The sequence below is a fragment of the Ciconia boyciana genome, chromosome 30, assembly GCF_034638445.1.
Source record: "Ciconia boyciana chromosome 30, ASM3463844v1, whole genome shotgun sequence".
Classification (NCBI taxonomy): domain Eukaryota; kingdom Metazoa; phylum Chordata; class Aves; order Ciconiiformes; family Ciconiidae; genus Ciconia; species Ciconia boyciana.
The window spans coordinates 821,615-849,279 of NC_132963.1; the positions used below are offsets into that span (position 1 = coordinate 821,615).

Genomic DNA, 27,665 nt, shown 5'->3' on the forward strand with positions numbered 1-27,665 from the left:
ACCAGTTCAACCCTTTATTGGCCGTGCCACTGCCTTGGTGACAGCGGTGTCCCCTCTCCCATCCCGGTGACAACCGTGGCTGTGTCACCCCCCCGTCTCCAGGTGATGGTGATGTCACCTCCCCCCCCCCTCGCCAGGTGACACGGATGTCCCCTCCCCGGGGGGCCGGTGACGCTCAGATCTTGCCGGGGAAGGTCCCCTCCTCGCGGTACTCGTCCCACGTTGTCACCTGCGGGGTGACACGGTGACAGCGTGAGGGACACGAGGGTGGCGGGGACCTCACGGGGACCGTGGTGACATCGTGGTGGACACGGTGACACCATGGGGGACACCACAGGGGACACGGGGACTACAGTGATGTCATGGGGGACACGGTGACACCAGGGGGGACACAGGGACCATGGTGACACTGTGGAGGGGCACGGTGACACCGGGGGGGGGCACGGTGACACCGGTGACATCATGAGGTAGATGATAAAACCATGGGGTGCTTGGTGACACCATCAGTGGCACAGGGACCACAGAGATGGCATAGGGGACACGGTGACACCATGGGGACCCCAAGGGGGACCCGAGGACCACGAGGACACCGTGGGGACAGCGAAGGCCATGGGGACATCGTGGGGGACCTGAGAGGGACCCAAGGACCGTGGGGGACCCTGAGGGCCCGGGGACACCGTGGGGACCTCGACGGGGACCTGAGGACACTGTGGGGACACCACAGGGACACCATGAGGGACTTGAGAGGGATCCAAGGCCCATGGGGACACCGTGGGGACACTGTGGGGACACTGTGGGGACCCTCAGGGTCGTGGGGACACCATGGGGGACCTGAGAGGGACCCAAGAATCGTGGGGACACCGTGGGGGACCCGAGGGCTGTGGGGACACCGTGGGGGACTTGAGAGGGACCACGGGGACACCGTGGGGACACTCTGGGGACCCTGAGGACCATGGAGATGCCCTGGGCGACCCAAGGACCATAGGGACACTGTGGGGACCCTGAGGACACCGTAGGGACACCACGGGGACCCTGAGGACCATGGCGACGCTGTGGGGACACCATGGGGACTCTGAGGGCGGTGGGGACACCGTGGGGACCTGGAGACACCATGGGGACATCCTGGGGGACCAGAGAGGGACCCAAGAACCATGGGGACACCGTGGGGGGACCTGAGGATTGTGGGGACACCATGGGGACACTGTGGGGGATGTTAAGGCCATGGGGACACCATGGGGACACTGTGGGGACCCTCAGGGTCGTGGGGACACCATGGGGACACTGTGGGGGACCCAAGGACCATGAGGACCCCGTGGGGACCCTGAGGACCATGGGGGACCCAAGGACGATGGGGGCACCATGGGGGACCCGAGAAGGACCCAAGGATCATGGGGACACCATGGGGACACTGTGGGGACACCGTGGGGGACCAGACAAGGACTCAAGAGCCATGGGGACACAACATGGGGGGGACCTGAGGACTGTGGGGCCATCATGGGGACCCTCAGGGCCATGGGGACACCGTTGGGGACCTGAGAGGGACCCACAGATCATGGGGACACCGTGGGGACCTTAAGAGGGACCTGGGGACACCGTGGGGAAGACCATGGGGACACCCTGAGGGACCTGAGGACCATGGGGACACCCTGAGGGACCAGAGAGGGACCCAGGAACCATGGGGACACCATGGGGGGACCTGAGGACCGTGGGGACACCGTGGGGACCTTGAGGGGAACCTGGGGACACCACGAGGAGAACCTGAGGACCGTGGGGACACCGATGGGGACCAGACAATGACCCAAGAACCATGGGGACGTTCTGGGGACACTATAGGGGACCTGAAGACCATGGGGACACCACAGGGGACTCGAGAGGGATCCAAGGACGTGGGGACATTGTGGGGGGACCTGAGGACCGTGGGGACACCGTGGGGACACTGCAGGAACTCTCAGTGCCATGGGGACACCATGGGGGACCTGAGAGGGACCCGGAGATCATGGGGACACCATGGGGACACCGTGGGGGACCCGAGAGAGACCCAAGGATCATGGGGACACCGTGGGGACCCTGATGACCACGGGGATGCCCTGAGGAACCCTAAGGACCGTGGGGACACTGTGGGGACACCGTGGGGATGTTGAAGGCCATGGGGACACCATGGGGACACGGTGGGGACCCTCAGGGTTGTGGGGACACCATGGGGGACCTGAGAGGGACCCGGAGATCATGGGGACACCGCGGGGACCCTGAAGACCATGGGGACACTGTGGGGGACCTTGAGAGGGACCTGGGGACACTCTGGGGACACCGCAGGGGACCCCGAGGACCATGGGGACACTGTGGGGACCCTCAGGACCATAGGGATGCCCTGAGGAACCCCAAGGACCATGGGGCCACCGTGGGGCCACCGTGGGGAACAGTGCCATGGGGACACCGTTGGGGACCTGAGAGGGACCCGCAGATCATGGGGACACCGTGGGGACCCTGAAGGCCATGGGGGACCTGAGGACCATGGGGACACCGTGGGGACCTTGATGACCCCAGGGATGTCCTGAAGAACCTCAAGGACCATAAGGACATTGTGGGGACACTGTGGGGACACTGAGGACCATGGGGGACACTGAAGGCCATGGGGACACCATGGGGACACTGTGGGGACCCTCAGGGTCGTGGGGACACCATGGGGGACATGAGAGGGACCAAAGGATCATGGGGACACCGTGGGGACCCTGACCACCACGGGGATGCCCTGAGGAACCCCAAGGACCGTGGGGACACTGTGGGGCCACCGTGGGGACCCTCAGTGCCGTGGGGAGGTGACAGGGAGGTGACAGGGAGGTGACAAGAACCACGGGGACATTGCGTGGACACCACGGGGGATCTGAAAAGCGTGGGGACACCGTGGGGACAGGGAGGTGACAAGAACCACGGGGACATCGCAGGGACACCACGGGGGATCTGAAGAGCATGGGGACACCGTGGGGACACCGTGGGGACAGGGAGGTGACAGGGAGGTGACAAGAACCGCGGGGACATTGCGGGGACACCACGGGGGATCTGAAAAGCGTGGGGACACCGTGGGGACAGGGAGGTGACAAGAACCACGGGGACATCGCAGGGACACCACGGGGGATCTGAAAAGCGTGGGGACACCGTGGGGACACCGTAGGGACAGGGAGGTGACAGGGAGGTGACAAGAACCACGGGGACATCGCAGGGACACCACGGGGGATCTGAAGAGCATGGGGACACCGTGGGGACAGGGAGGTGACAGGGAGGTGACAAGAACCACGGGGACATTGCGGGGACACCACGGGGGATCTGAAAAGCGTGGGGACACCGTGGGGACACCGTAGGGACAGGGAGGTGACAGGGAGGTGACAAGAACCGCGGGGACATCGCAGGGACACCACGGGGGATCTGAAGAGCGTGGGGACACCGTGGGGACACCGTGGGGACAGGGAGGTGACAGGGAGGTGACAGGGAGGTGACAAGAACCACGGGGACATCGCAGGGACACCATGGGGGATCTGAAAAGCGTGGGGACACCGTGGGGACAGGGAGGTGACAAGGACCATGGGGACATCGCAGGGACACCACGGGGGATCTAAAGAGCGTGGGGACACCGAGGTGACAGGGAGGTGACAGGGAGGTGACAGGGAGGTGACAAGAACCACGGGGACATCGCAGGGACACCACGGGGGATCTAAAGAGCGTGGGGACACCGAGGTGACAGGGAGGTGACAGGGAGGTGACAAGAACCATGGGGACATCGCAGGGACACCACGGGGGATCTGAAGAGCATGGGGACACCGTGGGGACAGGGAGGTGACAGGGAGGTGACAGGGAGGTGACAGGGAGGTGACAGGGAGGTGGCACTCACCCAGGCGGTGGGACAGAGGGACTTGTAGACGCGGTAGTACCACTGGCAGGGGCCGGCGTCCGCCCCCTTGGCCGCCATCGCCTTCTCGCAGCGGTGGAAATCTGCGGGAGGGGACACGAGTGGGGACACGAGGGGACACGGGGGGACACGGGGGGGGGGGGACCCAGCTGGCCGGGACCCCCCCATGTCCCCCAGGGAGGACCCAGGTGTCCAGGATGGGACCCCCCCCACCCATAAAGCACCCAGGTCTCCAGGACATGTGTCCGTGTCCCCCCCATAAGATCCCCACGCACCCATAAGGGACCCAGGCATCGCGGATGGGACCCCCCACCCATACGTGTCCTCCCCCACCCATAGGTGCCCTCCACCCACCCATAGGTGCCCCCCACCCATGGGTGTCCCCCCCCACCCATAACGGACCCAACCACCAGGTTGTCACCCCCTCCCCATAAGGAACCCAGGTTTCTGGGACGTGTCCCCACACCCATAAGGGACCCAGGTGTCCCATATGGGCCCCCCCCCACCCATAGGTGCCCCCCACCCCTGGGTGCCCCCCACCCATAACGGACCCAACCAACCCATAGCGGACCCAACCACCAGGGTGTCACCCCCCTCCCCATAAGGAACCCAGGTTTCTGGGACGTGTCCCCCACACCCATAAGGGACCCAGGCATCCCAGATGGGCCCCCCCCACCCATAGGTGCCCCCCCCACCCCTGGGTGCCCCCCACCCCTGGGTGACCCCCCACCCATAACGGACCCAACCAACCCATAGCGGACCCAACCATCCGGTTGTCACCCCCTCCCCATAAGGAACCCAGGTTTCTGGGACGTGTCCCCCCACCCATAAGGGACCCAGGCATCCCAGATGGGCCCCCCCACCCATAGGTGCCCCCCACCCCTGGGTGCCCCCCACCCCTGGGTGACCCCCCACCCATAACGGACCCAACCAACCCATAGCGGACCCAACCATCCGGTTGTCACCCCCTCCCCATAAGGAACCCAGGTTTCTGGGACGTGTCCCCCACACCCATAAGGGACCCAGGCGTCCCAGATGAGCCCCCACCCACCCATAGGTGCCCCCCACCCATAGGTGCCCCCCACCCCCGGGTGCCCCCCACCCCCGGGTGCCGTACCCAGGTAGTTCTGCCAGCAGTTCTTGGTCTGGTTCTGGTTGGGGAAGCGGCTGTCGAACGGCGCCGTCTTGTACCGCTCCAGCTTGGCCTTGATGTCCTCCGCCATGGCTGGGGGGGGCGTAATTAGCATAATTAACACCCCCGGGGCTAATTAACACCCCCCGGGGCTAATTAATCCCCCCCCCGGGGCTAATTAATTACACCCCCCCCCCAAATCCATTGCTCTGCTGGGGATAAGAAAAGGGATGGGAGGGGGGAGTGGCAGGAGGAGGCACCCCAGGGGGTAATTAACGAGGCTAATTAGCGCCCCCAGCACTAATTAACCCTCCCTTGGCACTAATTACCACCCCCACACACACTAATTAATTGCTCTGGAATTAATTAAGGTCTCTAGAATTAATTAATCTGTCTCTCAGAAATAAGAAAAGGGATGGGGGGTGCTCACAGTACCAGGCACCCCAGGCGCTAATTAACAGGGTTAATTAACACCGCCCACCACTAATTAACCCCCCCAACTACTAATTAATACTCCCCTGGGATTAATTAATCGCCCCAGGATTAATTAACCCCCCCCAGATTAATTAATCTCCTTTGGGAATAAGAAATGGAATGGTAATGGTGGGGGCAGGAAAAAGTAGCCCCGGGCATAATTAACGGGGCTAATTAAGCCCCCCCGCACTAATTAATGCTCCCCCGATGCTAATTAATACCCCGCAGGATTAATTAATCCCTTTACAATTAATTAACCCTGCTAGGATTAATTAATCTCTCTCCCAGAAATAAAAAAAGGGGTGGGGGGTGTTGGCAGTAGCAGGCAGCCCTGGGGGTAATTAACAGGGCTAATTAATCCCCGGCACTAATTAACCCCCCCGCTACTAATTAATACCCCCCTGGGATTAATTAATCTCCCCAGGATTAATTAATCACCCTCGCATTAATTAACGTCCCCGCCACAAATAAAAAAGGGGATGGGAATGGGGGGTGTTGGCAGTACCAGGCACCCCAGCGCATAATTAATGAGGCTAATTAACAGCCCTGGCACTAATTAATGCCTCCCTACTACTAATTAATACCCCCTGGGATTAATTAATCCCCCTGGCGTTAATTAATTTTCTCTGGGAATAAAAACACAGCCTGGCAGTGAAGTGGGGGGGTAATTAATACAGGTTATTAATTAATGGGGTAATTAATTAAACAATTAATTTCAAAAATAATTAAAAAATTAATTAACTGGGCAACTGATTAGCAGAGAAAGTAATTAATGGGGTAATTAACTATAAAATTAATTAACAGATTAATTAGCAGGGCAACTGATGAGCAGAGCGATTAATTAATGGGGTAATTAATTAAAAATTAATTAACAAATTAATTAGCAGGGTGATAGGCACATTGATTAATTAATAGGGTAATTAATTAAACTATTAACTAATGAATTAACAGAGTAACTGATTAGCGGAGCGATTAATTAATGGGGTAATTAATTAAAAGATTAACAAATTAAGCAGCGAGCTAACTCATTAGAGGAATTAATGCGATAATTAATTAAAAGATTAATTAGCAAATTAATTAGCAAGGTGATTGATTAGCAGAGCTGTTAATTAATGCGGTATTTAATTAAAAGGTTAATTAACAAATTAATTAGCAGGATAACTGATTAGCAGGAGAATTAATTATTGGGGTAATTAATTAAAAGATTAATTAGCAAGCTAATTAGTGAATTAGTGGGGTAACTGATTAATAGAAAAATTAATTAATGGGGTAATTAATTAAAAGATTAATTGGTAAACTAATTAGTGGGGGAGCTGATTAGCACAGGAATTAATTAATGGGGTAATTAGTGATTAATTAATGAATTAATTAGTGGGCTAACTAATTAGCAGATGCATTAATCAAGGAAGTAATTAATGAAAAGTTTAACAAATTAATTAGCGGTGTAACTGTTTATCAGTGATTAATTAAGAAAATAACTAATTAAAAGATTAATTAATGAATTAATTACTGGGGTAATTAGTAACAAATTAATTAGTGGGGTAACTCATTAGCAAAAGAATTAATGGGGTAATTAATTAAAAGACTAGTTAAATTAATTAGCTAGGTAGCTGATTAGCAGATGGATTAATTAATGGGGTGGTTAATTAAATGATTAATTACTGAATTAATTAGCAAAGTAATTGATTAGCAGAGAGCTTAATTAATGGCGTGGCTAATTAAATGATTAATTAGTGAATTAATTAGCAGAGTAACTGATTAACAGAGGGATTAATGGGGTGGTTAATTAAATGATTAATTAGTGAATTAATTAGCAGGGTAATTTATTAACAGAGTGATTAATTAATGGGGTGGTTAATTAAATGATTAATTAGTGAATTAATTAGCAAACTAATTGATTAACAGAGGGATTAATTGAGTAGTTAAATGATTAATTAGTGAATTAATTAGCAGAGTAATTGATTAACAGATTAATTAATGGGGTAATTAATGAAAAGGTTAATTAGTGAATTGATTAGCAAAGTAATTGATTAGCAGAGGGATTAATTAATGGGGTGGTTAATTAAATTATTAATTAGTAAATTAATTAGCAGAGTAACTGATTAACAGAGGGATTAATTAATGGGGTGGCTAATTAAATTATTAATTAGTGAATTAATTAGCAGAGTAATTGATCAACAGATTAATGTGGTAATTAATGAAAAGGTTAATTAGTGAATTACTTAGCAGAGTAATTGATTAGCAGAGGGGTTAATTAATGGGGTGGTTAATTACATGATTAATTACTGATTTAATTAGAGTAATTGATTAGCAGAGAGATTAATTAACGGGGTGGTTAATTAAATGATTAATTAATGAATTAATTAGCGGAGGGGTTAATTAACGGGGTAATTAATGAGAAGGTTAATTAGGGAGTGACCGGGGGGGTGCGGGAGGGGGTTAATTAGCGGTAATTAACGACAGAGCCGGGGGCGGAGCCCTCGGGGCTGGGACTGGGGAGGGGCGGGGGGGCTCCCAGTGCTCCCAGTAACCCCAGTGCTCCCAGTAACCCCCAGTGCTCCCAGTAACCCCCAGTGCTCCCAGTAACCTCCAGTAACCCCCAGTAACCCCCAGTGCCCTCCCAGTGCTCCCAGTGCCCTCCCAGTAACTCCCAGTAACCCTCAGTGCCCTCCCAGTGCTCCCAGTAACCCCCAGTGCCCTCCCAGTGCCCCCAGTGCCTCCCAGTGCCCCCAGTAACCCCCAGTAACTCCCAGTGCTCCCAGTAACCCCAGTGCCCTCCCAGTGCCCCCAGTGCTCCCAGTAACTCCCAGTGCCCCCAGTAACCCCCAGTGCCCTCCCAGTAACCCCCAGTGCCCTCCCAGTAACCCCCAGTGCCCTCCCAATGCTCCCAGTAACCACCAGTGCCCTCCCAGTAACCCCCAGTGCTCCCAGTAACCACCAGTAACCCCCAGTACCCTCCCAGTGCTCCCAGTAACCCCCAGTGCTCCCAGTGCCCTCCCAGTGCCTCCCAGTGCTCCCAGTAACCCCCAGTTCCCCCCCAATCCCCTCCCAGTGCTCCCAGTCCCTCCGAGTTCCCCCCAGCCCCTTCCCAGTCCCTCCCAGTGCTCCCAGTCCCTCCCAGTTCCCCCCAGCCCCTTCCCAGTCCCTCCCAGTTCCCCCCAGCCCCTTCCCAGTCCCTCCCAGTGCTCCCAGTCCCTCCCAGTTCCCCCCAGCCCCTTCCCAGTCCCTCCCAGTGCTCCCAGTCCCTCCCAGTTCCCCCCAGCCCCTTCCCAGTCCCTCCGAGTTCCCCCCAGCCCCTTCCCAGTCCCTCCCAGTGCTCCCAGTCCCTCCCAGTTCCCCCCAGCCCCTTCCCAGTCCCTCCCAGTGCTCCCAGTCCCTCCCAGTTCCCCCCAGCCCCTTCCCAGTCCCTCCCAGTTCGCCCCAGTTCGCCCCTCACCGCCGACTCCCCTCAAAGTGACTTTCACCGCCGCCGCCCTCCCGCCGGAACCAACGAGCCGCAGCGGAAGCGCAGCGCGCCGCCGGAAGTGACGCCACTTCCCCCAGGGAAGCGAAGGGGAGGAGCCGTCGAGACGCGGCGGGTAGAGCGGCCGAGGCGGAGGGCGGGGCCGCGCTCTCGGAGGACTGCGGGAACCATCGAGAGGAGGTGGGAGGACTGAGCGTCGCCAGCGGTGGGAAATGGCGGCGGGAGGACCCCGAGCCTGCCGGGAACGGCCCCGAAACGCCCCGAAACGGCCCCAAAACGCCCTGAAACGGCCCCAAAACGCCCTCAGGACCCCCCAAAACCCCATCCCTGACCCCCAACCCCCCCAGGACCCTCAAATACCCCCCCGCGCCCCCTAAATGTCCCCAAATGTCCCCAGAACCCCAAAAGTGTCCCCAAATACCCCCAGGACCCCCGAAATGTCCCCAAATGTCCCCGCCAGGACCCCCCAAAAACCGCCAGGACCCCCAGAATGGCCCCAAATACCCTCGGGACCCCCAAAACCCCATCTCTGAGCCCCAATCCCCCCTGGACCCCCAAATGCCCCCAGGACCCCAAAATGTCCCCAAATGTCCCTCCCAGGACCCCCAAAACATCCAGGAGCCCCCAAATGTCCCTAAATATCCCCTGAACCCCCAAATGTCCCCAATCCCCCCAGGACCCCCAAAATGTCCCCAAGTGCCCCCAGGACCCCTAAGTGTCCCCAAATGCCCCCAGGACCCCGAAATGTCCCCAAATGTCCCCCCAGGACCCCCAAAACATCCAGGAGCCCCCAAATGTCCCTAAATATCCCCTGAACCCCCCAAATGTCCCCAAACAGCCCCCAGGACCCCCAAAACCCCACCCCTGTCCCCAAATCCCCCCAGGACCCCCAAAATGTCCCCAAATGCCCCCCGGACCCCTAAATGTCCCCAAATGCCCCCAGGACCCCAAAATGTCCCCAAATGTCCCCCCAAAAAGCTGCAGGAACCCCGGAATGTCCCTAAATATCCCCTGAAGCCCCCCAAATGTCCCCAATCCCCCCCGGGACCCCCAATCCCCCCGGGACCCCCAAATCCCCCCGGGACCCCAAATACCCCTCAGGGCCCCCAGAATGCCCCCAAATCCTCCCAGGACCCCCAAATGTCCCCATCCTGGTCCCCAATTCTCCCCAGGACCCCAAAAACCTCTCAGGGCCCCAAAAGCCCCATCCCTGCCCCAAATCCCCCTCAGGACCCCAAATCCCCCAGAACCCCCCAAAAGCCCCATTTTGTCCTCAAATCCCCCCAGCTCCCCAAAACACCCCCAGGACCCCCAAAATGTCCGTCCCTGTCCCCAGAACCCTCCAGGACCCCCAAAGCCCCATTTCCGTCCCCAAATCCCCCCAGCACCCCCCGTGATTCCCGGGGGGGTCCCCCGGGCTGTTTTGGGGTGAGGGCGGCGGGCGCTAGGACCCGGGGGAGCCCCTCCCGCTCCCGCCCGCCGAGGGCGATTCCGCCCGGTCTGGGGCGGGGCGGTGACGTCGGGGAAGGCTGACGCGCATGCGCGATGCCCGGGAAAGGGCGGAGCTGGTGGGTGGTGCTTCCGGTTCCGGAAGAGCGGCGCGTGCGGCCCCGCGTGGAGCAGCGGCGGGATGAGGCCAGGTGGGGACTGGGAGGGAACTGGGATGGACTGGGAGGGAGTGGGATAGGGCTGGGAGGGACTGGGGGAGAGTGGGATAGGGCTGGGACGGACTGGGGGGGACTGGGATAGGGCTGGGGCGGACTGGGAGGGACTGGGGGGAACTGGGAGGGACTGGGATGGACTGGGAGGGGACTGGGATAGGGCTGGGGGTAACTGGGAGGGACTGGGGGTAACTGGGAGGGACTGGGGGGACTGGGATGGACTGGGACATTCTGGGATATACTGGGATGGGCTGGGGGGGACTGGGAGGGACTGGGATGGACTGGGATACACTGGGGGAACTGGGAGGGGTCTGGGATAGGGCTGGGGGGACTGGGAGGGGACTGGGATGGACTGGGAGGGGACTGGGATGGACTGGGAGGGGCTGGGATGGACTGGGAGGGGCTGGGATGGGACTGGGACATTCTGGGATATACTGGGGTGGGACTGGGAGGGAACTGGGAGGGACTGGGATATACTGGGATGGGCTGGGGAGGGACTGGGAGGGACTGGGATATACTGGGAGGGAACTGGGAGGTGACCGGGGCAACTGGGAGGGACTCGGGGGGCGGGGGGGGGGTGTTATTGAGCCAAACTGGGCATACTGGGAGCCGGGGCGGGGTTACTGGGCGGGCACTGGGAGCCTCCTGCAGCCCTCCCAGTGCTCCCAGTCTGTCCCAGTTTGCCCCAGTCTGACGCGGCTCCCGCAGGTTTCAGCCCCGGGGGGGGGCGCGGCGGCCGCGGCGGCCGGGGGGGCCGAGGTGAGCGCCCCCTCCCAGTGCTCCCAGTGCTCCCAGTAAGGGCCGTCCCGCCTGCACTGGGAGCCCCCTTCCTCTGCCCTCCCCCCTCTGCCCTTGGCTCCTCCCCAGTTCCCCTCCCAGTATGCCCAGTTGCCCCCAGTTCCCCTCCCAGTATGCCTAGTTGCCCCCAGTTCCCCTCCCAGTATCCCCAGTTGCCCCCAGTCCCCCTCCCAGTATGCCCAGTTCCCCCAGTCCCCTCCCAGTATCCCCAGTATCCCCAGTTGCCCCCCAGTTGCCCCCCAGTATCCCCAGTCCCCTCCCAGTATGCCCAGTTCCCCTCCCAGTATCCCTAGTTCCCCCAGTTCCCTCCCAGTATCCCCAGTTCCCCCAGTTCCCCGCCCAGTATCCCCAGTTCCCCCCAGTTCCCTCGCCCAGTATCCCCAGTTCCCCTCCCAGTTCCCGCCCAGTATCCCCAGTCCCCTCCCAGTATGCCCAGTCTCCTCCCAGTTCCCCTCCCAGTCTCCTCCCAGTTCCCTCCCAGTCTCCTCCCAGTCCCTCCCAGTTCCCCTCCCAGTCCCTCCCAGTCCACCCAGTCCCCTCTCCCGCAGGTGCCGGTTTCCAGCCCCGGGGGCCCCGCGGAGGTGGGGGAGGGGCGCGAGGGCGTGGCGGCCCGCCCGGGGGAGGGGCGGCCGGGCGGCCGCGGCGGCTTCAGGGGGGAAGAAGGTGACGGTGGAGCCGCATCGGCACGAAGGTAGGGGGAGCTGTGGGGCAGTGGGGGGCTCTATGGGGCGGTCAGGGGGCTCTGTGGGGCGGTTGGGGGCTCTGTGGGGCGGTTGGGGGCTCTGTGGGGCAGGTTGGGGGCTCTGTGGGGCAGTGGGGGATCTATGGGGCAGGTTGGGGGCTCTGTGGGGCGGTTGGGGGGCTCTGTGGGGCGGTTGGGGGCTCTGTGGGGCAGTTGGGGGATCTATGGGGCAGGTTGGGGGCTCTGTGGGGCAGGTTGGGGGGCTCTGTGGGGCAGGTTGGGGGATCTATGGGGCAGTGGGGGGATTTATGGGGCAGGTTGGGGTGCTCTGTGGGGCAGGTTGGGGGATCTGTGGGGCGCTCTGTGGGGCGGTTGGGGCGCTCTGTGGGGCGGTTGGGGCGCTCTATGGGGCGGCTGGGGCGCTCTGTGGGGCAGGTTGGGGCGCTCTGTGGGGCGGTTGGGGTGCTTTGTGGGGCAGTGGGGGCTCTATGGGGCGGTTGGCTCTGTGGGGCAGTGGGGCGCTCTGTGGGGCAGTGGGGGCTCTATGGGGCGGTTGGGGGCTCTGTGGGGCAGTGGGGGCTCTATGGGGCAGGTTGGGGCACTCTGTGGGGCAGTGGGGGGCTCTATGGGGCGGTTGGGGGCTCTGTGGGGCAGCCCCACAGAGCCTGACGCCCCCCCAGGGGTGTTCATCTGCCGGGGGAAGGAGGACGCCCTGGTCACCCGCAACCTGGTGCCGGGGAGTCGGTCTATGGGGAGAAGAGGATCTCTGTGGAGGTACTGGGGGGACTGGGAGGGACTGGGAGGGGGAGGGGAACTGGGAAGGACGGGGGGACTGGGAGGGGGAAGGAGGCACTGGGAGGGAATTGGGGAAGGTTATGGGGGATGGGGGAACTGGGAGGCACTGGGAGGAGACTGGAGGTAACTGGGAGGCACTGGGAGGGGACTGGGAGGCACTGGGAGTGAAGTAGAGAAGGTTAGGAGGCACTGGGAGGGGGATGGGAGTAACTGGGAGGCACTGGGAAGGAACTGGAGGGTAACTGGGAGGCACTGGGAAGGAACTGGGAGGCACTGGGAGTGAAGTAGGGAAGGTTAGGAGGCATTGGGAGGGCACTGGGAGGGGATGGGGGTAACTGGGAGGGAACTGGAGGGTAACTGGGAGGCACTGGGAAGGAACTGGGAGGCACTGGGAATGAAGTAGGGAAGGTTAGGAGGCACTGGGAGGGGGATGGGGGTAACTGGGAGGCACTGGGAGGGAACTGGAGGGGAACTGGGAGGCACTGGGAGTGAAGTAGGGCAGGTTAGGAGGCACTGGGAGAGCACTGGGGGTAACTGGGAAGGGACTGGAAGGCACTGGGAGGGAACTGGAGGGTAACTGGGAGGGAACTGGAGGGAACTGGGAAGCACTGGGAAAGGATTGGAGGTAACTGGGAGGCACTGGGAGGGACTGGAGGTAAGTGGGAGAGACAGAGAAGACCACCAGGACCTTCTCAAGCTCCATACTGGGAGCACTGGGAGGTGGCACTGGTGGCACTGGTGTTACTGGGAGGGAGCACTGGTGTTACTGGGAGGCTGTGGGTGCCCATGAGGTGTCCCAGCCAGCGGGTGATGTGTCCCGTGGTGTCCCTTGTCCCCAAGACGGTGACACCAAGCTTGAGGACATCACCGGGACCTTCTCAAGCTCCATACTGGGAGCACTGGGAGGTGGCACTGGTGTTACTGGGAGGTGGCACTGGTGGTACTGGGAGGTGGCAGTGGTGGTACTGGGAGGCTGTGGGTGCCCATGGGGTGTCCCAGCCAGCGGGTGACGTGTCCCGCGGTGTCCCTTGTCCCCAAGACGGTGACACCAAGCTTGAGGGCATCACCAAGACCTTCTCAAGACCTTCTCAAGCTCCATACTGGGAGCACTGGGAGGTGGCACTGGTGGTACTGGGAGGCTGTGGGTGCCCGTGGGCGTCCCCACCGGCGGGTGACGTGTCCCCCGGTGTCCCTTGTCCCCAGGACGGTGACACCAAGGTCGAATACCGCGCCTGGAACCCCTTCCGCTCCAAGTTGGCGGCCGCCATCCTGGGTGGCATCGACCAGATCCACATCCGCCCGGGGACGAAGGTCCTCTACCTGGGCGCCGCCTCGGGGACAACCGTGTCCCACGTCTCCGACATCGTGGGGCCGGTAAGGACACGGGGCCACTGGCCCCTTGGGGACGTCACCGGGGGTGAGGGGACACGAGGGTGGGGACATCAAGGTCTTAGGAGGACTTGGAGGTGGCACCTCCATGTTCTTGAGAACGTCTTGGAGGGCCTTGGGGACGTTGCCATGGGGTGGTGGGACGGGGGACATGGGGACAAAGGGACATGGGGGGACAAGGGGACATGGGGGGACATGGGGACGTGGGGGTGGCCCTGTGAGCCCATGGGGACGTCAGTGTGGGGTGAGGGGACACGAGGGTGGGGACATCAAGGTCTTAGGAGGACTTGGAGGTGGCATCTCCATGTTCTTGAGAACGTCTTTGAGGGCCTTGGGGACGTTGCCATGGGGTGGTGGGACGGGGGGACATGGGGACATGGGGGGGACAAGGGGACATGGGGGGGACATGGGAACACGGGGTGGCCCTTTGAGCCCATGGGGACGTCACCGTGGGGTGAGGGGACACGAGGGTGAGGACATCAAGGTCTTAGGAGGACTTGGAGGTGGCATCTCCATGTTCTTGAGAACGTGTTTGAGGGCCTCGGGGACGTTGTCGTGGTGGTGGTGGGACATGGGGGGGACATGGGGACATAGGGGTGGCCCTGTGAGCCCATGGGGACGTCACCATCGGGTCCTGGGGTGAGGGGACACGAGGGTGGGGTCATCAAGGTCTTAGGAGGACTTGGAGGTGGCACCTCCATGTTCTTGAGAACGTCTTTGAGGGCCTTGGGGAGGTTGCCATGGGGTGGTGGGACGTGGGGACATGGGGGGGACATGGGGGTGGCCCTGTGAGCCCATGGGGACGTCAGCGTGGGGTCCTGGGGTGAGGGGACACGAGGGTGGGGTCATCAAGGTCTTAGGAGGACTTGGAGGTGGCATCTCCATGTTCTTGAGAACGTGTTTGAGGGCCTCGGGGACGTTGTTGTGGTGGTGGTGGGACGGGGGACATGGGGGGACAAGGGGACATGGGGGGGACAAGGGGGCGTGGGGGTGGCCCTGTGAGCCCATGGGGACGTCACCGTGGTGTGAGGGGACACGAGGGTGGGGACATCAAGGTCTTAGGAGGACTTGGAGGTGGCATCTCCATGTTCTTGAGAACGTCTTTGAGGGCCTCGGGGACGTTGTCGTGGTGGTGGTGGGACGTGGGGACATGGGGGGGACGTGGGGACATGGGGGTGGCCCTGTGAGCCCATGGGGACGTCACCATCGGGTCCTGGGGTGAGGGGACACGAGGGTGGGGTCATCAAGGTCTTAGGAGGACTTGGAGGTGGCATCTCCATGTTCTTGAGAACGTCTTTGAGGGCCTCGGGGACATTGCCATGGGGTGGTGGGACGTGGGGACATGGGGGGGACCTGGGGACATGGGGGAGAAGGAGATGTGGGGGTGGCCCTGTGAGCCCATGGGGACGTCACTGTGGGGTGAGGGGACATGAGGGTGGGGACATCAAGGTCTTAGGAGGACTTGGAGGTGGCATCTCCATGTTCTTGAGAACATCTTTGAGGGCCTTGGGGAGGTTGTCATGGTGGTGGTGGGACGTGGGGACATGGGGACACGCGGTGGCACTGTGAGCCCATGGGGATGTCACCGTGGGGTGAGGGGACGCGAGGGTGGGGGCATCAAGGTCTTAGGAGGACTTGGAGGTGGCATCTCCATGTTCTTGAGAACGTCTTGGAGGGCCTTGGGGACGTTGTTGTGGTGGTGGTGGGACGTGGGGACATGGGGGGGACAAGGGGGTGGCCCTTTGAGCCCATGGGGACGTCACCGTGGGGTGAGGGGACGCGAGGGTGGGGACATCAAGGTCTTAGGAGAACTTGGAGGTGGCATCTCCACCTGGAGTACCCATGGTGGTGCCACCATGTCCTTGGAGATGTTCTCCATCTCGGGGACCATGGGATGTCCCCATGGGTGGTGGCTCCATGTCCCTGGAGATGTTCTCCACCTTGACCCCAGGGATGTCCCCATGGGTGGTGGCACCGTGTCCCTGGAGATGTTCTCCACCTCGAGGACCCCAGGGATGTCCCGATGGGTGGTGGCTCCATGTCCCTGGAGACGTTCTCCACCTTGACCCCAGGGATGTCCCCATGGGTGGTGGCTCCATGTCCCTGGAGATGTTCTCCACCTGGAGGACCCCAGGGATGTCTCCATGGGTGGTGGCTCCATGTCCCTGGAGATGTTCTCCACCTCGAGGACCACGGCGGTGGGGTGACCTCCCTGTCCCCGTCCCCAGGAGGGGCTGGTTTACGCCGTGGAGTTCTCGCATCGCTCGGGCCGTGACCTCATCAACGTGGCCAAGAAAAGGACCAACGTCATCCCCATCATCGAGGACGCCCGGCACCCCCACAAGTACCGCATGCTCATTGGTGAGTGGGGGTGGAGGTCCAGGAGGTCCCAGGGGTGGTGGGGGCTCCTGGAGAAGAACTTGGGGGGCTTTGGAAGGTGTGGGAGAAGTTCTTGGGGTTCCTCATGGTGGTTTGGAGGTCTGGGAGAAGGTGTGGAGGCCCCTGGAGGTATCTGAGAGAGGTTCTTGAGGTGGTTTTGGGTGTTGTGGAGATCTCAGGTGGGTTTTGGGGTGTTTTGGTGGTCCTGGAGAAGAACTTGGGGGGCTTTGGAAGGTGTAGGAGAAGCTCTTGGGGTTCCTCATGGTGGTTTGGAGGTCTGGGAGAAGGTGTGGAGCCACCTGGAGGTATCTGAGAGAGGTTCTTGAGGTGGTTTTGGGTGGTGTGGAGATCTCAGGTGGGTTTTGGGGTGTTTTGGTGGTCCTGGAGAAGAAGTTGGGGGGCTTTGGAAGGTGTAGGAGAAGCTCTTGGGGTTCCTCATAGTGGTTTGGAGGTCTGGGAGAAGGTGTGGAGGCCCCTGGAGGTATCTGAGAGAGGTTCTTGAGGTGGTTTTGGGTGGTGTGGAGATCTCAGGTGGGTTTTGGGGTGTTTTGGTGGTCCTAGAGAAGAACCTGGGGGGCTTTGGAAGGTGTGGGAGAAGCTCTTGGGGTTCCTCATGGTGGTTTGGAGGTCTGGGAGCAGCTCTGGAGGCCCCTGGAGGTATCTGAGAGAGGTTCTTGAGGTGGTTTTGGGTGTTGTGGAGATCTCAGGTGGGTTTTGGGGTGTTTTGAGGGACCTGGAGAAGAACCTGGGGGGCTTTGGAAGGTGTAGGAGAAGATCTTGGGGTTCCTCATGGTGGTTTGGAGGTCTGGGAGAAGGTCTGGTGGCCCCTGGAGGTATCTGAGAGAGGTTCTTGAGGTGGTTTTGGGTGTTGTGGAGATCTCAGGTGGGTTTTGGGGTGTTTTGAGGGACCTGGAGGAGAACTTGGGGGGCTTTGGAAGGTGTGGGAGAAGCTCTTGGGGTTCCTCATGGTGGTTTGGAGGTCTGGGAGCAGCTCTGGAGGCCCCTGGAGGTATCTGAGAGAGGTTCTTGAGGTGGTTTTGGGTGTTGTGGAGATCTCAGGTGGGTTTTGGGGTGTTTTGAGGGACCTGGAGAAGAACCTGGGGGGCTTTGGAAGGTGTAGGAGAAGATCTTGGGGTTCCTCATGGTGGTTTGGAGGTCTGGGAGAAGGTCTGGTGGCCCCTGGAGGTATCTGAGAGAGGTTCTTGAGGTGGTTTTGGGTGTTGTGGAGCTCTCAGGTGGGTTTTGGGGTGTTTTGAGGGACCTGGAGGAGAACTTGGGGGGCTTTGGAAGGTGTGGGAGAAGCTCTTGGGGTTCCTCATGGTGGCTTGGAGGTCTGGGAGAAGGTGTGGAGGCCCCTGGAGGTATCTGAGAGAGGTTCTTGAGGTGGTTTTGGGTGTTGTGGAGATCTCAGGTGGGTTTTGGGGTGTTCTGGTGGTCCTAGAGAAGAACTTGGGGGGCTTTGGAAGGTGTGGGAGAAGCTCTTGGGATTCCTCATGGTGGTTTTGAGGTCTGGGAGAAGGTGTGGAGCCACCTGGAGGTATCTGAGAGAGGTTCTTGAGGTGGTTTTGGGGTTCTTGAGGTGGTTTTGGGGTTCAGGGGGTGTTTTGGGGTTCGGGGGTCTGGGCAGGTCCTGGTGACCTCTTTTGGGGTCCCAGACCTTCTGGGATCCAGTTTTGGGGGGTCTTTGGGGTGTGGGAGGGGGTTTGAGGGCACCCCCCTGCTGGGTTTTGGGGTGCTCTGGGGGTCCTGGAGGAGAATTTTGGGGTCCTGGGAGGTAGAGAAGGGGATTTGGGGGTGCCCCTGATTTTGGGGTGCCCTGGGGGAGTCAGGAGGATTTTGGGGTGCCCTGGTGGGGTCGGGGGTTTTGGGGTGCCCCCTAATTTTGGGGTGCCCTGGAGGGTTCAAGGGGGTTTTGGGGTGCCCTGGGGGGGTCAGGGGGGTTTTAGGGTGCCCCCAATTTTGGCGTGCTCAGGCAGGGGGTCAGGAGGATTTTGGGGTGCCCTGGGGTGGTCAGGGGGTGATAGGGTGCCCCTGATTTTGGGGTGCCCTGGGGGTGTCAGGAGGATTTTGGGGTGCCCGGGGGGATCTTAGGGCACCCCTGATTTTGGGGTCCCTTGGGGGGGTGTGGGGATTTTGGGGTGCCGGGGGGGGCAGGGGCATTTTGGGGTGCCCTGGGGGCGTCAGTGGGGTTTGGGGGTGCTGCTGATTTTGGGGTGCCCTGGGGGGTTCAGGGAGATTTTGGGGTGCCCTGGGGATCAGGAGGATTTTGGGGTGCCCTGGGGGGGGTCGGCAGGGTTTTGGGGTGCCCGGGGTGGGGTCAGTGGGGTTTTGCGGTGCCGGGGGGTCAGAGGAATTTTGGGGTGCCCTGGGCCGGATCAGGAGGATTTTGGGGTGCCCTGGGGGTCGGCGGGGTTTTGGGGTGCCCTGGGGGGTCAGTGGGGTTTTGGGGTGCCCTGGGGGTCGGCGGGGTTTTGGGGTGCGGGAGGGGTCAGTGGGGTTTTGGGGTGCCTGGGGGTGGGGTCAGTGGGATTTTGGGGTGCCCTGGGGGTCGGCAGGGTTTTGGGGTGCCCGGGGTGGTGTCAGTGGGATTTTGGGGTGCCGGGGGGTCGTCAGGGGCATTTTGGGGTGCCCTGGGGGTGTCAGTGGGGTTTGGGGTTGCTGCTGATTTTGGGGTGCACTGGGGGGAGTGGGGGGAATTTTGGGGTGCCCTGGGGGGGTCAGGGAGATTTTGGGGTGCCCTGGGGGATCAGGAGGATTTTGGGGTGCCCCGGGGGCAATCAGTGGGATTTTGGGGTGCCCTGGGGGGGTCAGTGGGGTTTTGGGGTGCCCTGGGGGGATGTGGGGGGATTTTGGGGTACCCTGGGGTGGGGTCAGTGGGATTTTGGGGTGCGGGAGGGGTCAGTGGGGTTTTGGGGTGCCCTGGGCGGGTCGGCAGGGTTTTGGGGTGCCGGGGGTCAGTGGGGTTTTGGGGTGTCCGGGGTATTAGGAGGATTTTGGGGTGCCCGGGGGTGGGGTCGGCGGGGTTTTGGGGTGCCCTGGGGGGGGATCTTCAGGGTTTTGGGGTGCCCTGGGGGGGGTCGGCGGGGTTTTGGGGTGCGAGAGGGGTCAGTGGGGTTTTGGGGTGCCCTGGGGGATGTGGGGGATTTTGGGGTGCCCCGGGGGGTCAGTGGGATTTTGGGGTGCCCTGGGGGTCGGCAGGTTTTGGGGTGCCCTGGGGGGTCGGCGGGGTTTGGGGTGCCCGGGGGGTCGGCGGGGTTTTGGGGTGCCCTGGGGGATCGTCAGGTTTTGGGGTGCCCTGGGGGGGTCGGCGGGGTTTTGGGGTGCCCCGGGAGGGGTCAGTGGGGTTTTGGGGTGCCCTGGGGGGTCGGTGGGGTTTTGGGGTGCACCGGGGTGGTGTCAGTGGGATTTTGGGGTGCCAGGGGGTCGGCGGGGTTTTGGGGTGCCGGGGGGTCGTCAGGGGCATTTTGGGGTGCCCTGGGGGTGTCAGTGGGGTTTGGGGTTGCTGCTGATTTTGGGGTGCACTGGGGGAGTGGGGGAATTTTGGGGTGCCCTGGGGGATCAGGAGGATTTTGGGGTGCCCCGGGGGGGGTCAGTGGGATTTTGAGGTGCCCGGGGGTGGGGTCGGCGGGGTTTTGGGGTGCCCTGGGGGATCTTCAGGGTTTTGGGGTGCCCTGGGGGGTCGGCGGGGTTTTGGGGTGCCCTGGGGGTCAGCGGGGTTTTGGGGTGCCCTGGGGGGGATCTTCAGGGTTTTGGGGTGCCGGGGGAGTCGGCGGGGTTTTGGGGTGCCCTGGGGGGGGTCGTCGGGGTTTTGGGGTGCGGGAGGGGTCAGTGGGGTTTTGGGGTGCCCTGGGGGGGTTGGTGGGGTTTTGGGGTGCCCTGGGGGGGTCAGTGGGGTTTTGGGGTGCCCTGGGGGGGTCGGCGGGGTTTTGGGGTGCCGGGGGGGGTCAGCGGGGTTTTGGGGTGCCCTGACGTGGGGCTCCCCCCAGGCATGGTGGACGTGATCTTTGCGGACGTGGCGCAGCCGGACCAGACGCGCATCGTGGCCCTCAACGCCCACAACTTCCTGCGCAACGGCGGCCATTTTGTCATCTCCATCAAGGTAATGAACCCCCAGTAACTCCCAGTAACCCCCAGTAACTCCCAGTAACCCCCCGGAACCAGCACTGAGCAGTAATGGGGTAACGGGAACCAGTAAGGACCAGTAACAGGCAACTGGGAGCCTGTAAGGAGCAGTAATGGGATGGTGGGAGCCAGTAAGGACCAGTAATAGCGCACTGTGAACCAGTAAGGACCAGTAACAGGGTGCTTGGGACCAGTAATGGGGTGTGGGGAACCAGTAAGGACCAGTAACGGGGTGCTGGGAACCCCTACGGACCAGTAACGGGGCACTGGGAACCAGTAATGGGGCACTAGGAACCAGTAAGGACCAGTAACAGGCAACTGGGAACCGGTAAGGAGCAGTAATGGGATGGTGAGAGCCAGTAAGGACCAGTAATAGCGCACTGTGAACCAGTAAGGACCAGTAATGGGGTGTGTGGAACCAGTAAGGACCAGTAACAGGGTGTGGGGAACCAGTAAGGACCAGTAATGGGGTGTGTGGAACCAGTAAGGACCAGTAATGGGGTGTGGGGAGCCAGTAAGGACCAGTAACGGGGTGCTTGGGACCAGTAAGGACCAGTAACGGGGTGCTTGGGACCAGTAATGGGGTGTGGGGAACCAGTAAGGACCAGTAACGGGGCGCTGGGAACCCCTACGGACCAGTAACGGGGCACTGGGAACCAGTAACGGGGCACTGGGAACCAGTAATGGGGCACTGGGAACCAGTAAGGACCAGTAACAGGCAACTGGGAACCAGTAAGGAGCAGTAATGGGATGGTGGGAGCCAGTAAGGACCAGTAATAGTGCACTGTGAACCAGTAAGGACCAGTAATGGGGTGTGTGGAACCAGTAAGGACCAGTAACGGGGTGCTTGGAACCAGCAAGGACCAGTAACGGGGTGCTTGGGACCAGTAAGGACCAGTAACGGGGTGCTTGGGACCAGTAATGGGGTAACGGGAACCAGTAAGGACCAGTAACGGGGCGCTGGGAACCCCTACGGAGCAGTAACGGGGCACTGGGAACCAGTAACGGGGCACTGGGAACCAGTAAAGACCAGTAACAGGCAACTGGGAACCAGTAAGGAGCAGTAATGGGATGGTGGGAGCCAGTAAGGACCAGTGATAGCGCACTGTGAACCAGTAAGGACCAGTAACAGGGTGCTTGGGACCAGTAATGGGGTGTGGGGAACCAGTAAGGACCAGTAACAGGGTGTGGGGAACCAGTAAGGACCAGTAACAGGCAACTGGGAACCAGTATGGACCAGTAACGGTGGTATTTGCCCCAAATCTCCATCTGCCCCGCCCCTGCTCTCTCGCCCCGCCCTCTCCCCCCTCCCCTTTCCCGTGGCCCCGCCCTCTCCCCCCCTCCCCTTTCCCGTGGCCCCGCCCTCTCCCCCTCCCCTTTCCCGTGGCCCCGCCCTCTCCCCCCCCCTCCTCTCCCGTGGCCCCGCCCTCTCCCCCTCCCCTCCTCTCCCGTGGCCCCGCCCTCTCCCCCTCCCTCCTCTCCCGTGGCCCCGCCCTCTCCCCCCCTCCTCTCCCGTGGCCCCGCTCTCTCCCCCTCCCCTCCCCTTTCCCGTGGCCCCGCCCTCTCCCCCTCCCCTTTCCCGTGGCCCCGCCCTCTCCCCCTCCCCTCCCGTGGCCCCGCCCTCTCCCCCCTCCCCTCCCGCGGCCCCGCCCTCTCCCCCCTCCCCTCCTCTCCCGTGGCCCCGCCCTCTCCCCCCCTCCCCTCCTCTCCCGTGGCCCCGCCCTCTCCCCCCTCCTCCCGTGGCCCCGCCCTCTCCCCCCTCCCCTCCCGTGGCCCCGCCCTGTCCCCGTGGCCCCGCCCCGGCCCCGCCCAGGCGAACTGCATCGACTCGACGGCCCCGCCCGAGGCGGGGTTTGCGGGGGAGGTGCGGAAGATGGCGGGGGAGCAGATGCGGCCGCAGGAGCAGCTGACGCTGGAGCCCTACGAGAGGGACCACGCCGTGGTGGTGGGCGTCTACAGGTGGGACTGGGGGACTGGGGGACTGGGATGTCCTGGGAGGGACCGGGAGGGGACTGGGATATACTGGGAGGGACTGGGGGGGACACTGGGTGGGGACTGGGGGCACTGGGATATACTGGGAGGGACCGGGGGGACTGAGATGGGACTGGGGTATACTGGGAGGGGGGGGACACTGGGTGGGGACTGGAAGGGCACTGGGATATACTGGGAGGGGATTGGGGGGACTGGAGGGGACTGGGAGGGGACCAGGATGTACTGGGAGGGGACTGAGGGGGACTGGGATGGGACTGGGCTATACTGGGAGGGGCTTGTGGGACTGGGGTATAGTGGGATGCGATGGGGAGGGACTGGGCCATACTGGGAGGGACTGGGCCGTATTGGGAGGGGTCACGTGACCAAGGTGCCCCTCTCTCCCCAGGCCCCCCAAGCAGAAGTGACGCCTCTTCATCACCCCTCCCCCCCCCCCGGGGGCCCGATCCTGGCGGGGGAGGGGGGCAGGGGAGGGAGCAGCCTGTGCCCCTCCCCCTCGCTTTGGGGTGAATCCTGGGGGTTTGGGGGGGGAGCGGGTTTTTATGAAAATAAAGGGAAAAAGGCGGCTCGTGGCTGGGGGGCAGTGGGGGGCAATTAAATTCCGGGGGGTAATTAATCCACTGGGGGTAATTAAATTCAGGGGGTAATTAAATCCAGTGGGGGTAATTAAAGTCGGGGGTAATTAATCCAGTGGGGGGTAATTAAAGTGGGGTAATTAAATCCAGTGGGGGTAATTAAATTCCCAGTGGGGGGTAATTAATCCAGTGGGGGGTAATTAAATGTCGGGGGGTAATTAATCCAGTGGGGGTAATTAAATTCCGGGGGGGGAATTAATCCAGTGGGGGGTAATTAAATTCCGGGGATGGGGTAATTAATCCAGTGGGGGGTAATTAAATTCCGGGGGTAATTAATCCAGTGGGGGTAATTAAATTCCGGGGGGTAATTAAACTCGGGGGGGGGCGACAATTAATCCCGGAGGGGGTAATTAGCTTCCGGGGGGTAATTAATCCAGTGGGGGGTAATTAAACTCCTGAGGGCATAATTAATCCCGGGGGCGGAGGGGCAGATGGGGGTGGGAGGGGCGTGGCTGCTGGCAGCCACACCCCTTAGCGGCGCGGGGGGGCGTGGCTGGAGCGGAGGCTCCGCCTGTTAGCGTCCTGCGCATGCGCGCCGCCCGCGGCGCCCTTGCCCTCTCCCGTTTGGGGGGGAGGCGAGCAGCGCGCATGCGCCGCAGCGAGCGAGAGGGGCGGGTCGGGAGGGGAGGGGCGTTAGCGGCGAGCGCCCATTGGGCGAAGCGGGCAGGTTGGCGGGTGGTTTATTGGTTGAGGGCGAGGGGGCGGGAGTACGCGTGCGCAGAAGGCAGGCGGCGGCGGCGGTTTGTTGTGGCCGCCATTTTCCGCGGGCATTACTGGGAAATCCCCGGGCCGCCGCCGCAGCCCCCGGGCCCGGCCCCGGCCCCGCCGCCGCCTCCGCCCCGCTCCGCTCCGCCCAGCGCTGCCGCCGCCGCCGCCGCCGCAGGTGAGACCTTCCCCGGGGCGGGGCCCCGGCCGGGCCCGGTCACCGGTACCGGCCGCGCTGGCCCCGGGTGTCCGTGTCCTGTGCCCCCCCCCCGCCCCGGGCCGCTCCCTCAGGGCCGGCCCCGCCCCCGCCCCCGGTACCGGTTACCGGCTGCCCCGGGTCTCCCTGTTCTGGGTACTGGGACCGGTACGGATCCCCCGGGACCAGTATGGATTCCCCGGGACCAGTATGGCTCCACCGGGACCAGTACGGATATCCCGGGACCAGTATGACCCTCTCCGTACCAGTATGGATCCCCCGGGACCAGTACGAATCCTCCCAGTACCAGTATGGATATCCCGGGACCAGTATGGCTCCACCGGGACCAGTATGACCCTCTCCGTACCAGTATGGCGCTGTCAGAACCAGTATAGATCCCCCCAGTACCGGTATGGATGTCCCAGTACCAGTATGAGCTCAGTACCAGTATAGATTTTGCCAGTACCAGTATAGATATCCCGGGACCAGTATGGCCCCCCCCAGTACCAGTATGACCTTCTCAGTACCAGTATGGATATCCCAGGACCAGTATGGGTTCCCGGGACCAGTATGACCCCCCCAGTACCAGTATGGCTCCACCGGGACCAGTATGACCCTCTCTGTACCAGTATGGATCCCCCAGTACCAGTATAGATCCCCCCAGTACCAGTATGGATGTCCCAGTACCAGTATGAGCTCAGTACCAGTATAGATTTTGCTAGTACCAGTATAGATATCCCGGGACCAGTATGGATCTCCCAGTACCAGTATGACCTTCTCAGTACCAGTATGTATATCCCAGGACCAGTATGGATCCCCTGGGACCAGTATGACCCCCCCAGTACCAGTATGGATATCCCAGTACCAGTATGACCTTCTCCGTACCAGTACGGGTCCCCCAGTACCAGTATGGATCCCTGAGACCAGTATGACCCCCCCAGTACCAGTATGGCTCCACCGGGACCAGTATGACCCTCTCCATACCAGTATGGATCCCCCAGTACCAGTGTAGATCCCCTCAGTACTGGTATGGATGTCCCAGTACCACTATGAACTCAGTACCAGTATAGATCTTGCCAGGACCAGTATAGATATCCCGGGACCAGTATGGCCCCCCCAGTACCAGTATGGATCTCCCAGTACCAGTATGACCTTCTCAGTACCAGTATGGATATCCCAGGACCAGTATGGCTCCACCGGGACCGGTATGACCCTCTACGTACCAGTATGGCGCTGTCAGAACCAGTATAGATCCCCCCAGTACCGGTATGGATGTCCCAGTACCAGTATGAGCTCAGTACCAGTATAGATTTTGCCAGTACCAGTATAGATATCCCAGGACCAGTATGGATCCCTCGGGACCAGTATGTATATCCCAGTACCAGTATGTATATCCCAGTACCAGTATGTATATCCCAGGACCAGTATGGGTTCCTGGGACCAGTATGGATGTCCCAGTACCAGTATGACCTTTTCAGTACCAGTACGGGTCCCCTAGTACCAGTATGGATCCTTGAGACCAGTATGACCCCCCCAGTACCAGTATGGCTCCACCGGGACCAGTATGACCCTGTCTGTACCAGTGTAGATCCCCTCAGTACTGGTATGGATGTCCCAGTACCAGTATGAGCTCAGTACCAGTATAGATCTTGCCAGGACCAGTATAGATATCCCGGGACCAGTATGGCCCCCCAGTACCAGTATGGATCTCCCAGTACCAGTATGACCTTCTCAGTACCAGTATGGATATCCCAGTACCAGTACGGGTCCCTGAGACCAGTATGACTCCCCCAGTACCAGTATGGATCACCTCAGTACCAGTATGGCTCCACCGGGACCAGTATGATCCTCTCTGTACCAGTATAGATTCTCCTAGTACCAGTATGACCTCAGTACCAGTATAGATTTTGCCAGTACCAGTATAGATATCCCGGGACCAGTATGGATATCCCAGTACCAGTACGGGTCCCTGAGACCAGTATGACCCCCCCAGTACCAGTATGGATGCCCTCAGTACCAGTATGGCTCCGCCGGGACCAGTATGACCCTCTCCGTACCAGTATGGACGTCCCGGTACCAGTATGATTTCTGTACCAGTATAGATCTTGCCAGTACCAGTATGGATATCCCGGGACCAGTATGGATTCCCTGAGACCAGTATGACCCCCCCAGTACCAGTATGGATATCCCAGTACCAGTATGACCTTCTCAGTACCAGTACAGGTCCCCCAGTAACCAGTATGACCCTCCCAGTAACCCGTATGACCCCCCCCAGTACCAGTATGGCTCCACCGGGACCAGTATGACCCTCTCCATACCAGTATAGATCCCCCCAGTACCGGTAAGGATGTCTCAGTACCAGTATAGATCTTTCCAGTACCAGTATGGCTTTCCCGGGACCAGTATGGATCCCCTGGAACCAGTATGGCCCCATGGTACCAGTATGGATATCCTGGGACCAGTATGGATATCCTGGGGCCAGTATGGATCCCCCCAGAACCAGTATGGCTCCCTCGGGACCAGTATGGATATCCCAGGACCAGTATAACACTCCCAGTACCAGTATGATTCTCGCAGGACCAGTATGATTCTCTCAGTACCAGTATGACCCTCCCAGTACCAGTATAGATCCCCCAATACCAGTATGCCCCCCTCCAGTACCAGTACAGGTATCTCGGGACCAGTATGACCCTCCCAATACCAGTATGACCTTCCCTGTACCGGTATGGCTGCCCCGGGACCAGTATGACCTTCCCAGTACCAGTATGACCCTCCCCGATCCCCCAGTCTTCCCAGTACCAGTGTGGACGTCCTGGGACCAGTATGGATCCCCGGTACCAGTATGGATATCCCTGGACCAGTATGGATCCCCCAGGACCAGTATGGATGTCGCAGTACCAGTACACATATCCTAGAACCAGTATAGATCACCCCAGTACCAGTATGGATCTTTTCCATACCAGTATGGCTCCGCTGGGACCAGTATGACCCTCCCAGTACCAGTATGGCTCCCCTGAGACCAGTATGACCCTTCCAGTACCAGTATAGATCCCCCCAATACCAGTATGGCTCCCCTGAGACCAGTATGACCCTCCCCGTACCAGTATGGATCCCCTAGTACCAGTATGATTCTCCTGGGACCAGTATAACTCTTCCAGTACCAGTATGGATATCCCGGGACCAGTATGGATACTTCGGGACCAGTATGACTCTCCTAGTTACCAGTATGGATGTCCCAGGACCAGTATGACCCTCCCAGTACCAGTATAGATATGCTGGGACCAGTATGACCCCCGCCCCTAGTACCAGTATGGATAGCTCTGGACCAGTATGGATATTGTGGG

At 60.4% G+C, this 27,665-nt stretch overlaps 2 protein-coding genes across 3 annotated transcripts; one reads left to right on the forward strand and one right to left on the reverse strand.

Moving 5' to 3' along the window:
• COX6B1 (cytochrome c oxidase subunit 6B1) lies at positions 1 to 9,067 on the reverse strand. Of its 2 annotated transcripts, none has more exons than XM_072848279.1 (4): positions 8,944 to 9,067; positions 5,019 to 5,126; positions 3,884 to 3,984; positions 1 to 229 (listed from the first exon to the last, which is right to left on the reverse strand). In XM_072848279.1, exons 2-4 carry the CDS (start codon positions 5,122 to 5,124, stop codon positions 176 to 178), a joined length of 261 nt encoding a protein of 86 aa, XP_072704380.1. In that variant the 5' UTR covers positions 5,125 to 5,126; positions 8,944 to 9,067; the 3' UTR covers positions 1 to 175. The 2 variants fall into 2 exon arrangements, with proteins under 2 accessions (XP_072704380.1, XP_072704381.1); XM_072848280.1 differs by having other exon boundaries at positions 8,955 to 8,991.
• On the forward strand, positions 8,968 to 27,309 carry LOC140644972 (uncharacterized; the record flags this gene model as incomplete). The annotated part of the gene is given in 16 exon segments (XM_072848161.1): positions 8,968 to 9,150; positions 10,529 to 10,610; positions 11,340 to 11,390; positions 11,978 to 12,049; positions 12,052 to 12,120; positions 12,792 to 12,848; positions 12,851 to 12,885; positions 14,110 to 14,280; positions 16,524 to 16,656; positions 20,661 to 20,773; positions 22,610 to 22,755; positions 24,417 to 24,690; positions 26,315 to 26,438; positions 26,597 to 26,662; positions 26,980 to 27,044; positions 27,109 to 27,309. Coding segments are annotated over 16 exon segments (1,842 nt in total), but the record flags the coding sequence as incomplete, so codon positions are not given.
• Between the last annotated feature and the right edge of the window lie 356 nt (positions 27,310 to 27,665).

What these genes read in the sequence shown, in the direction of transcription:
- COX6B1 (XM_072848279.1), bottom strand. Translation starts at nt 5,124, where the DNA reads ATGGCGGAGGACATCAAGGCCAAGCTGGAGCGGTACAAGACGGCGCCG. An exon ending in CTGCTGGCAGAACTACCTGG is followed by an intron (nt 3,985 to 5,018) that starts GTACGGCACCCG and finishes CCCCTCCCGCAG; the next exon opens with ATTTCCACCGCTGCGAGAAG. An exon ending in CCCTCTGTCCCACCGCCTGG is followed by an intron (nt 230 to 3,883) that starts GTGAGTGCCACC and finishes GTCACCCCGCAG; the next exon opens with GTGACAACGTGGGACGAGTA.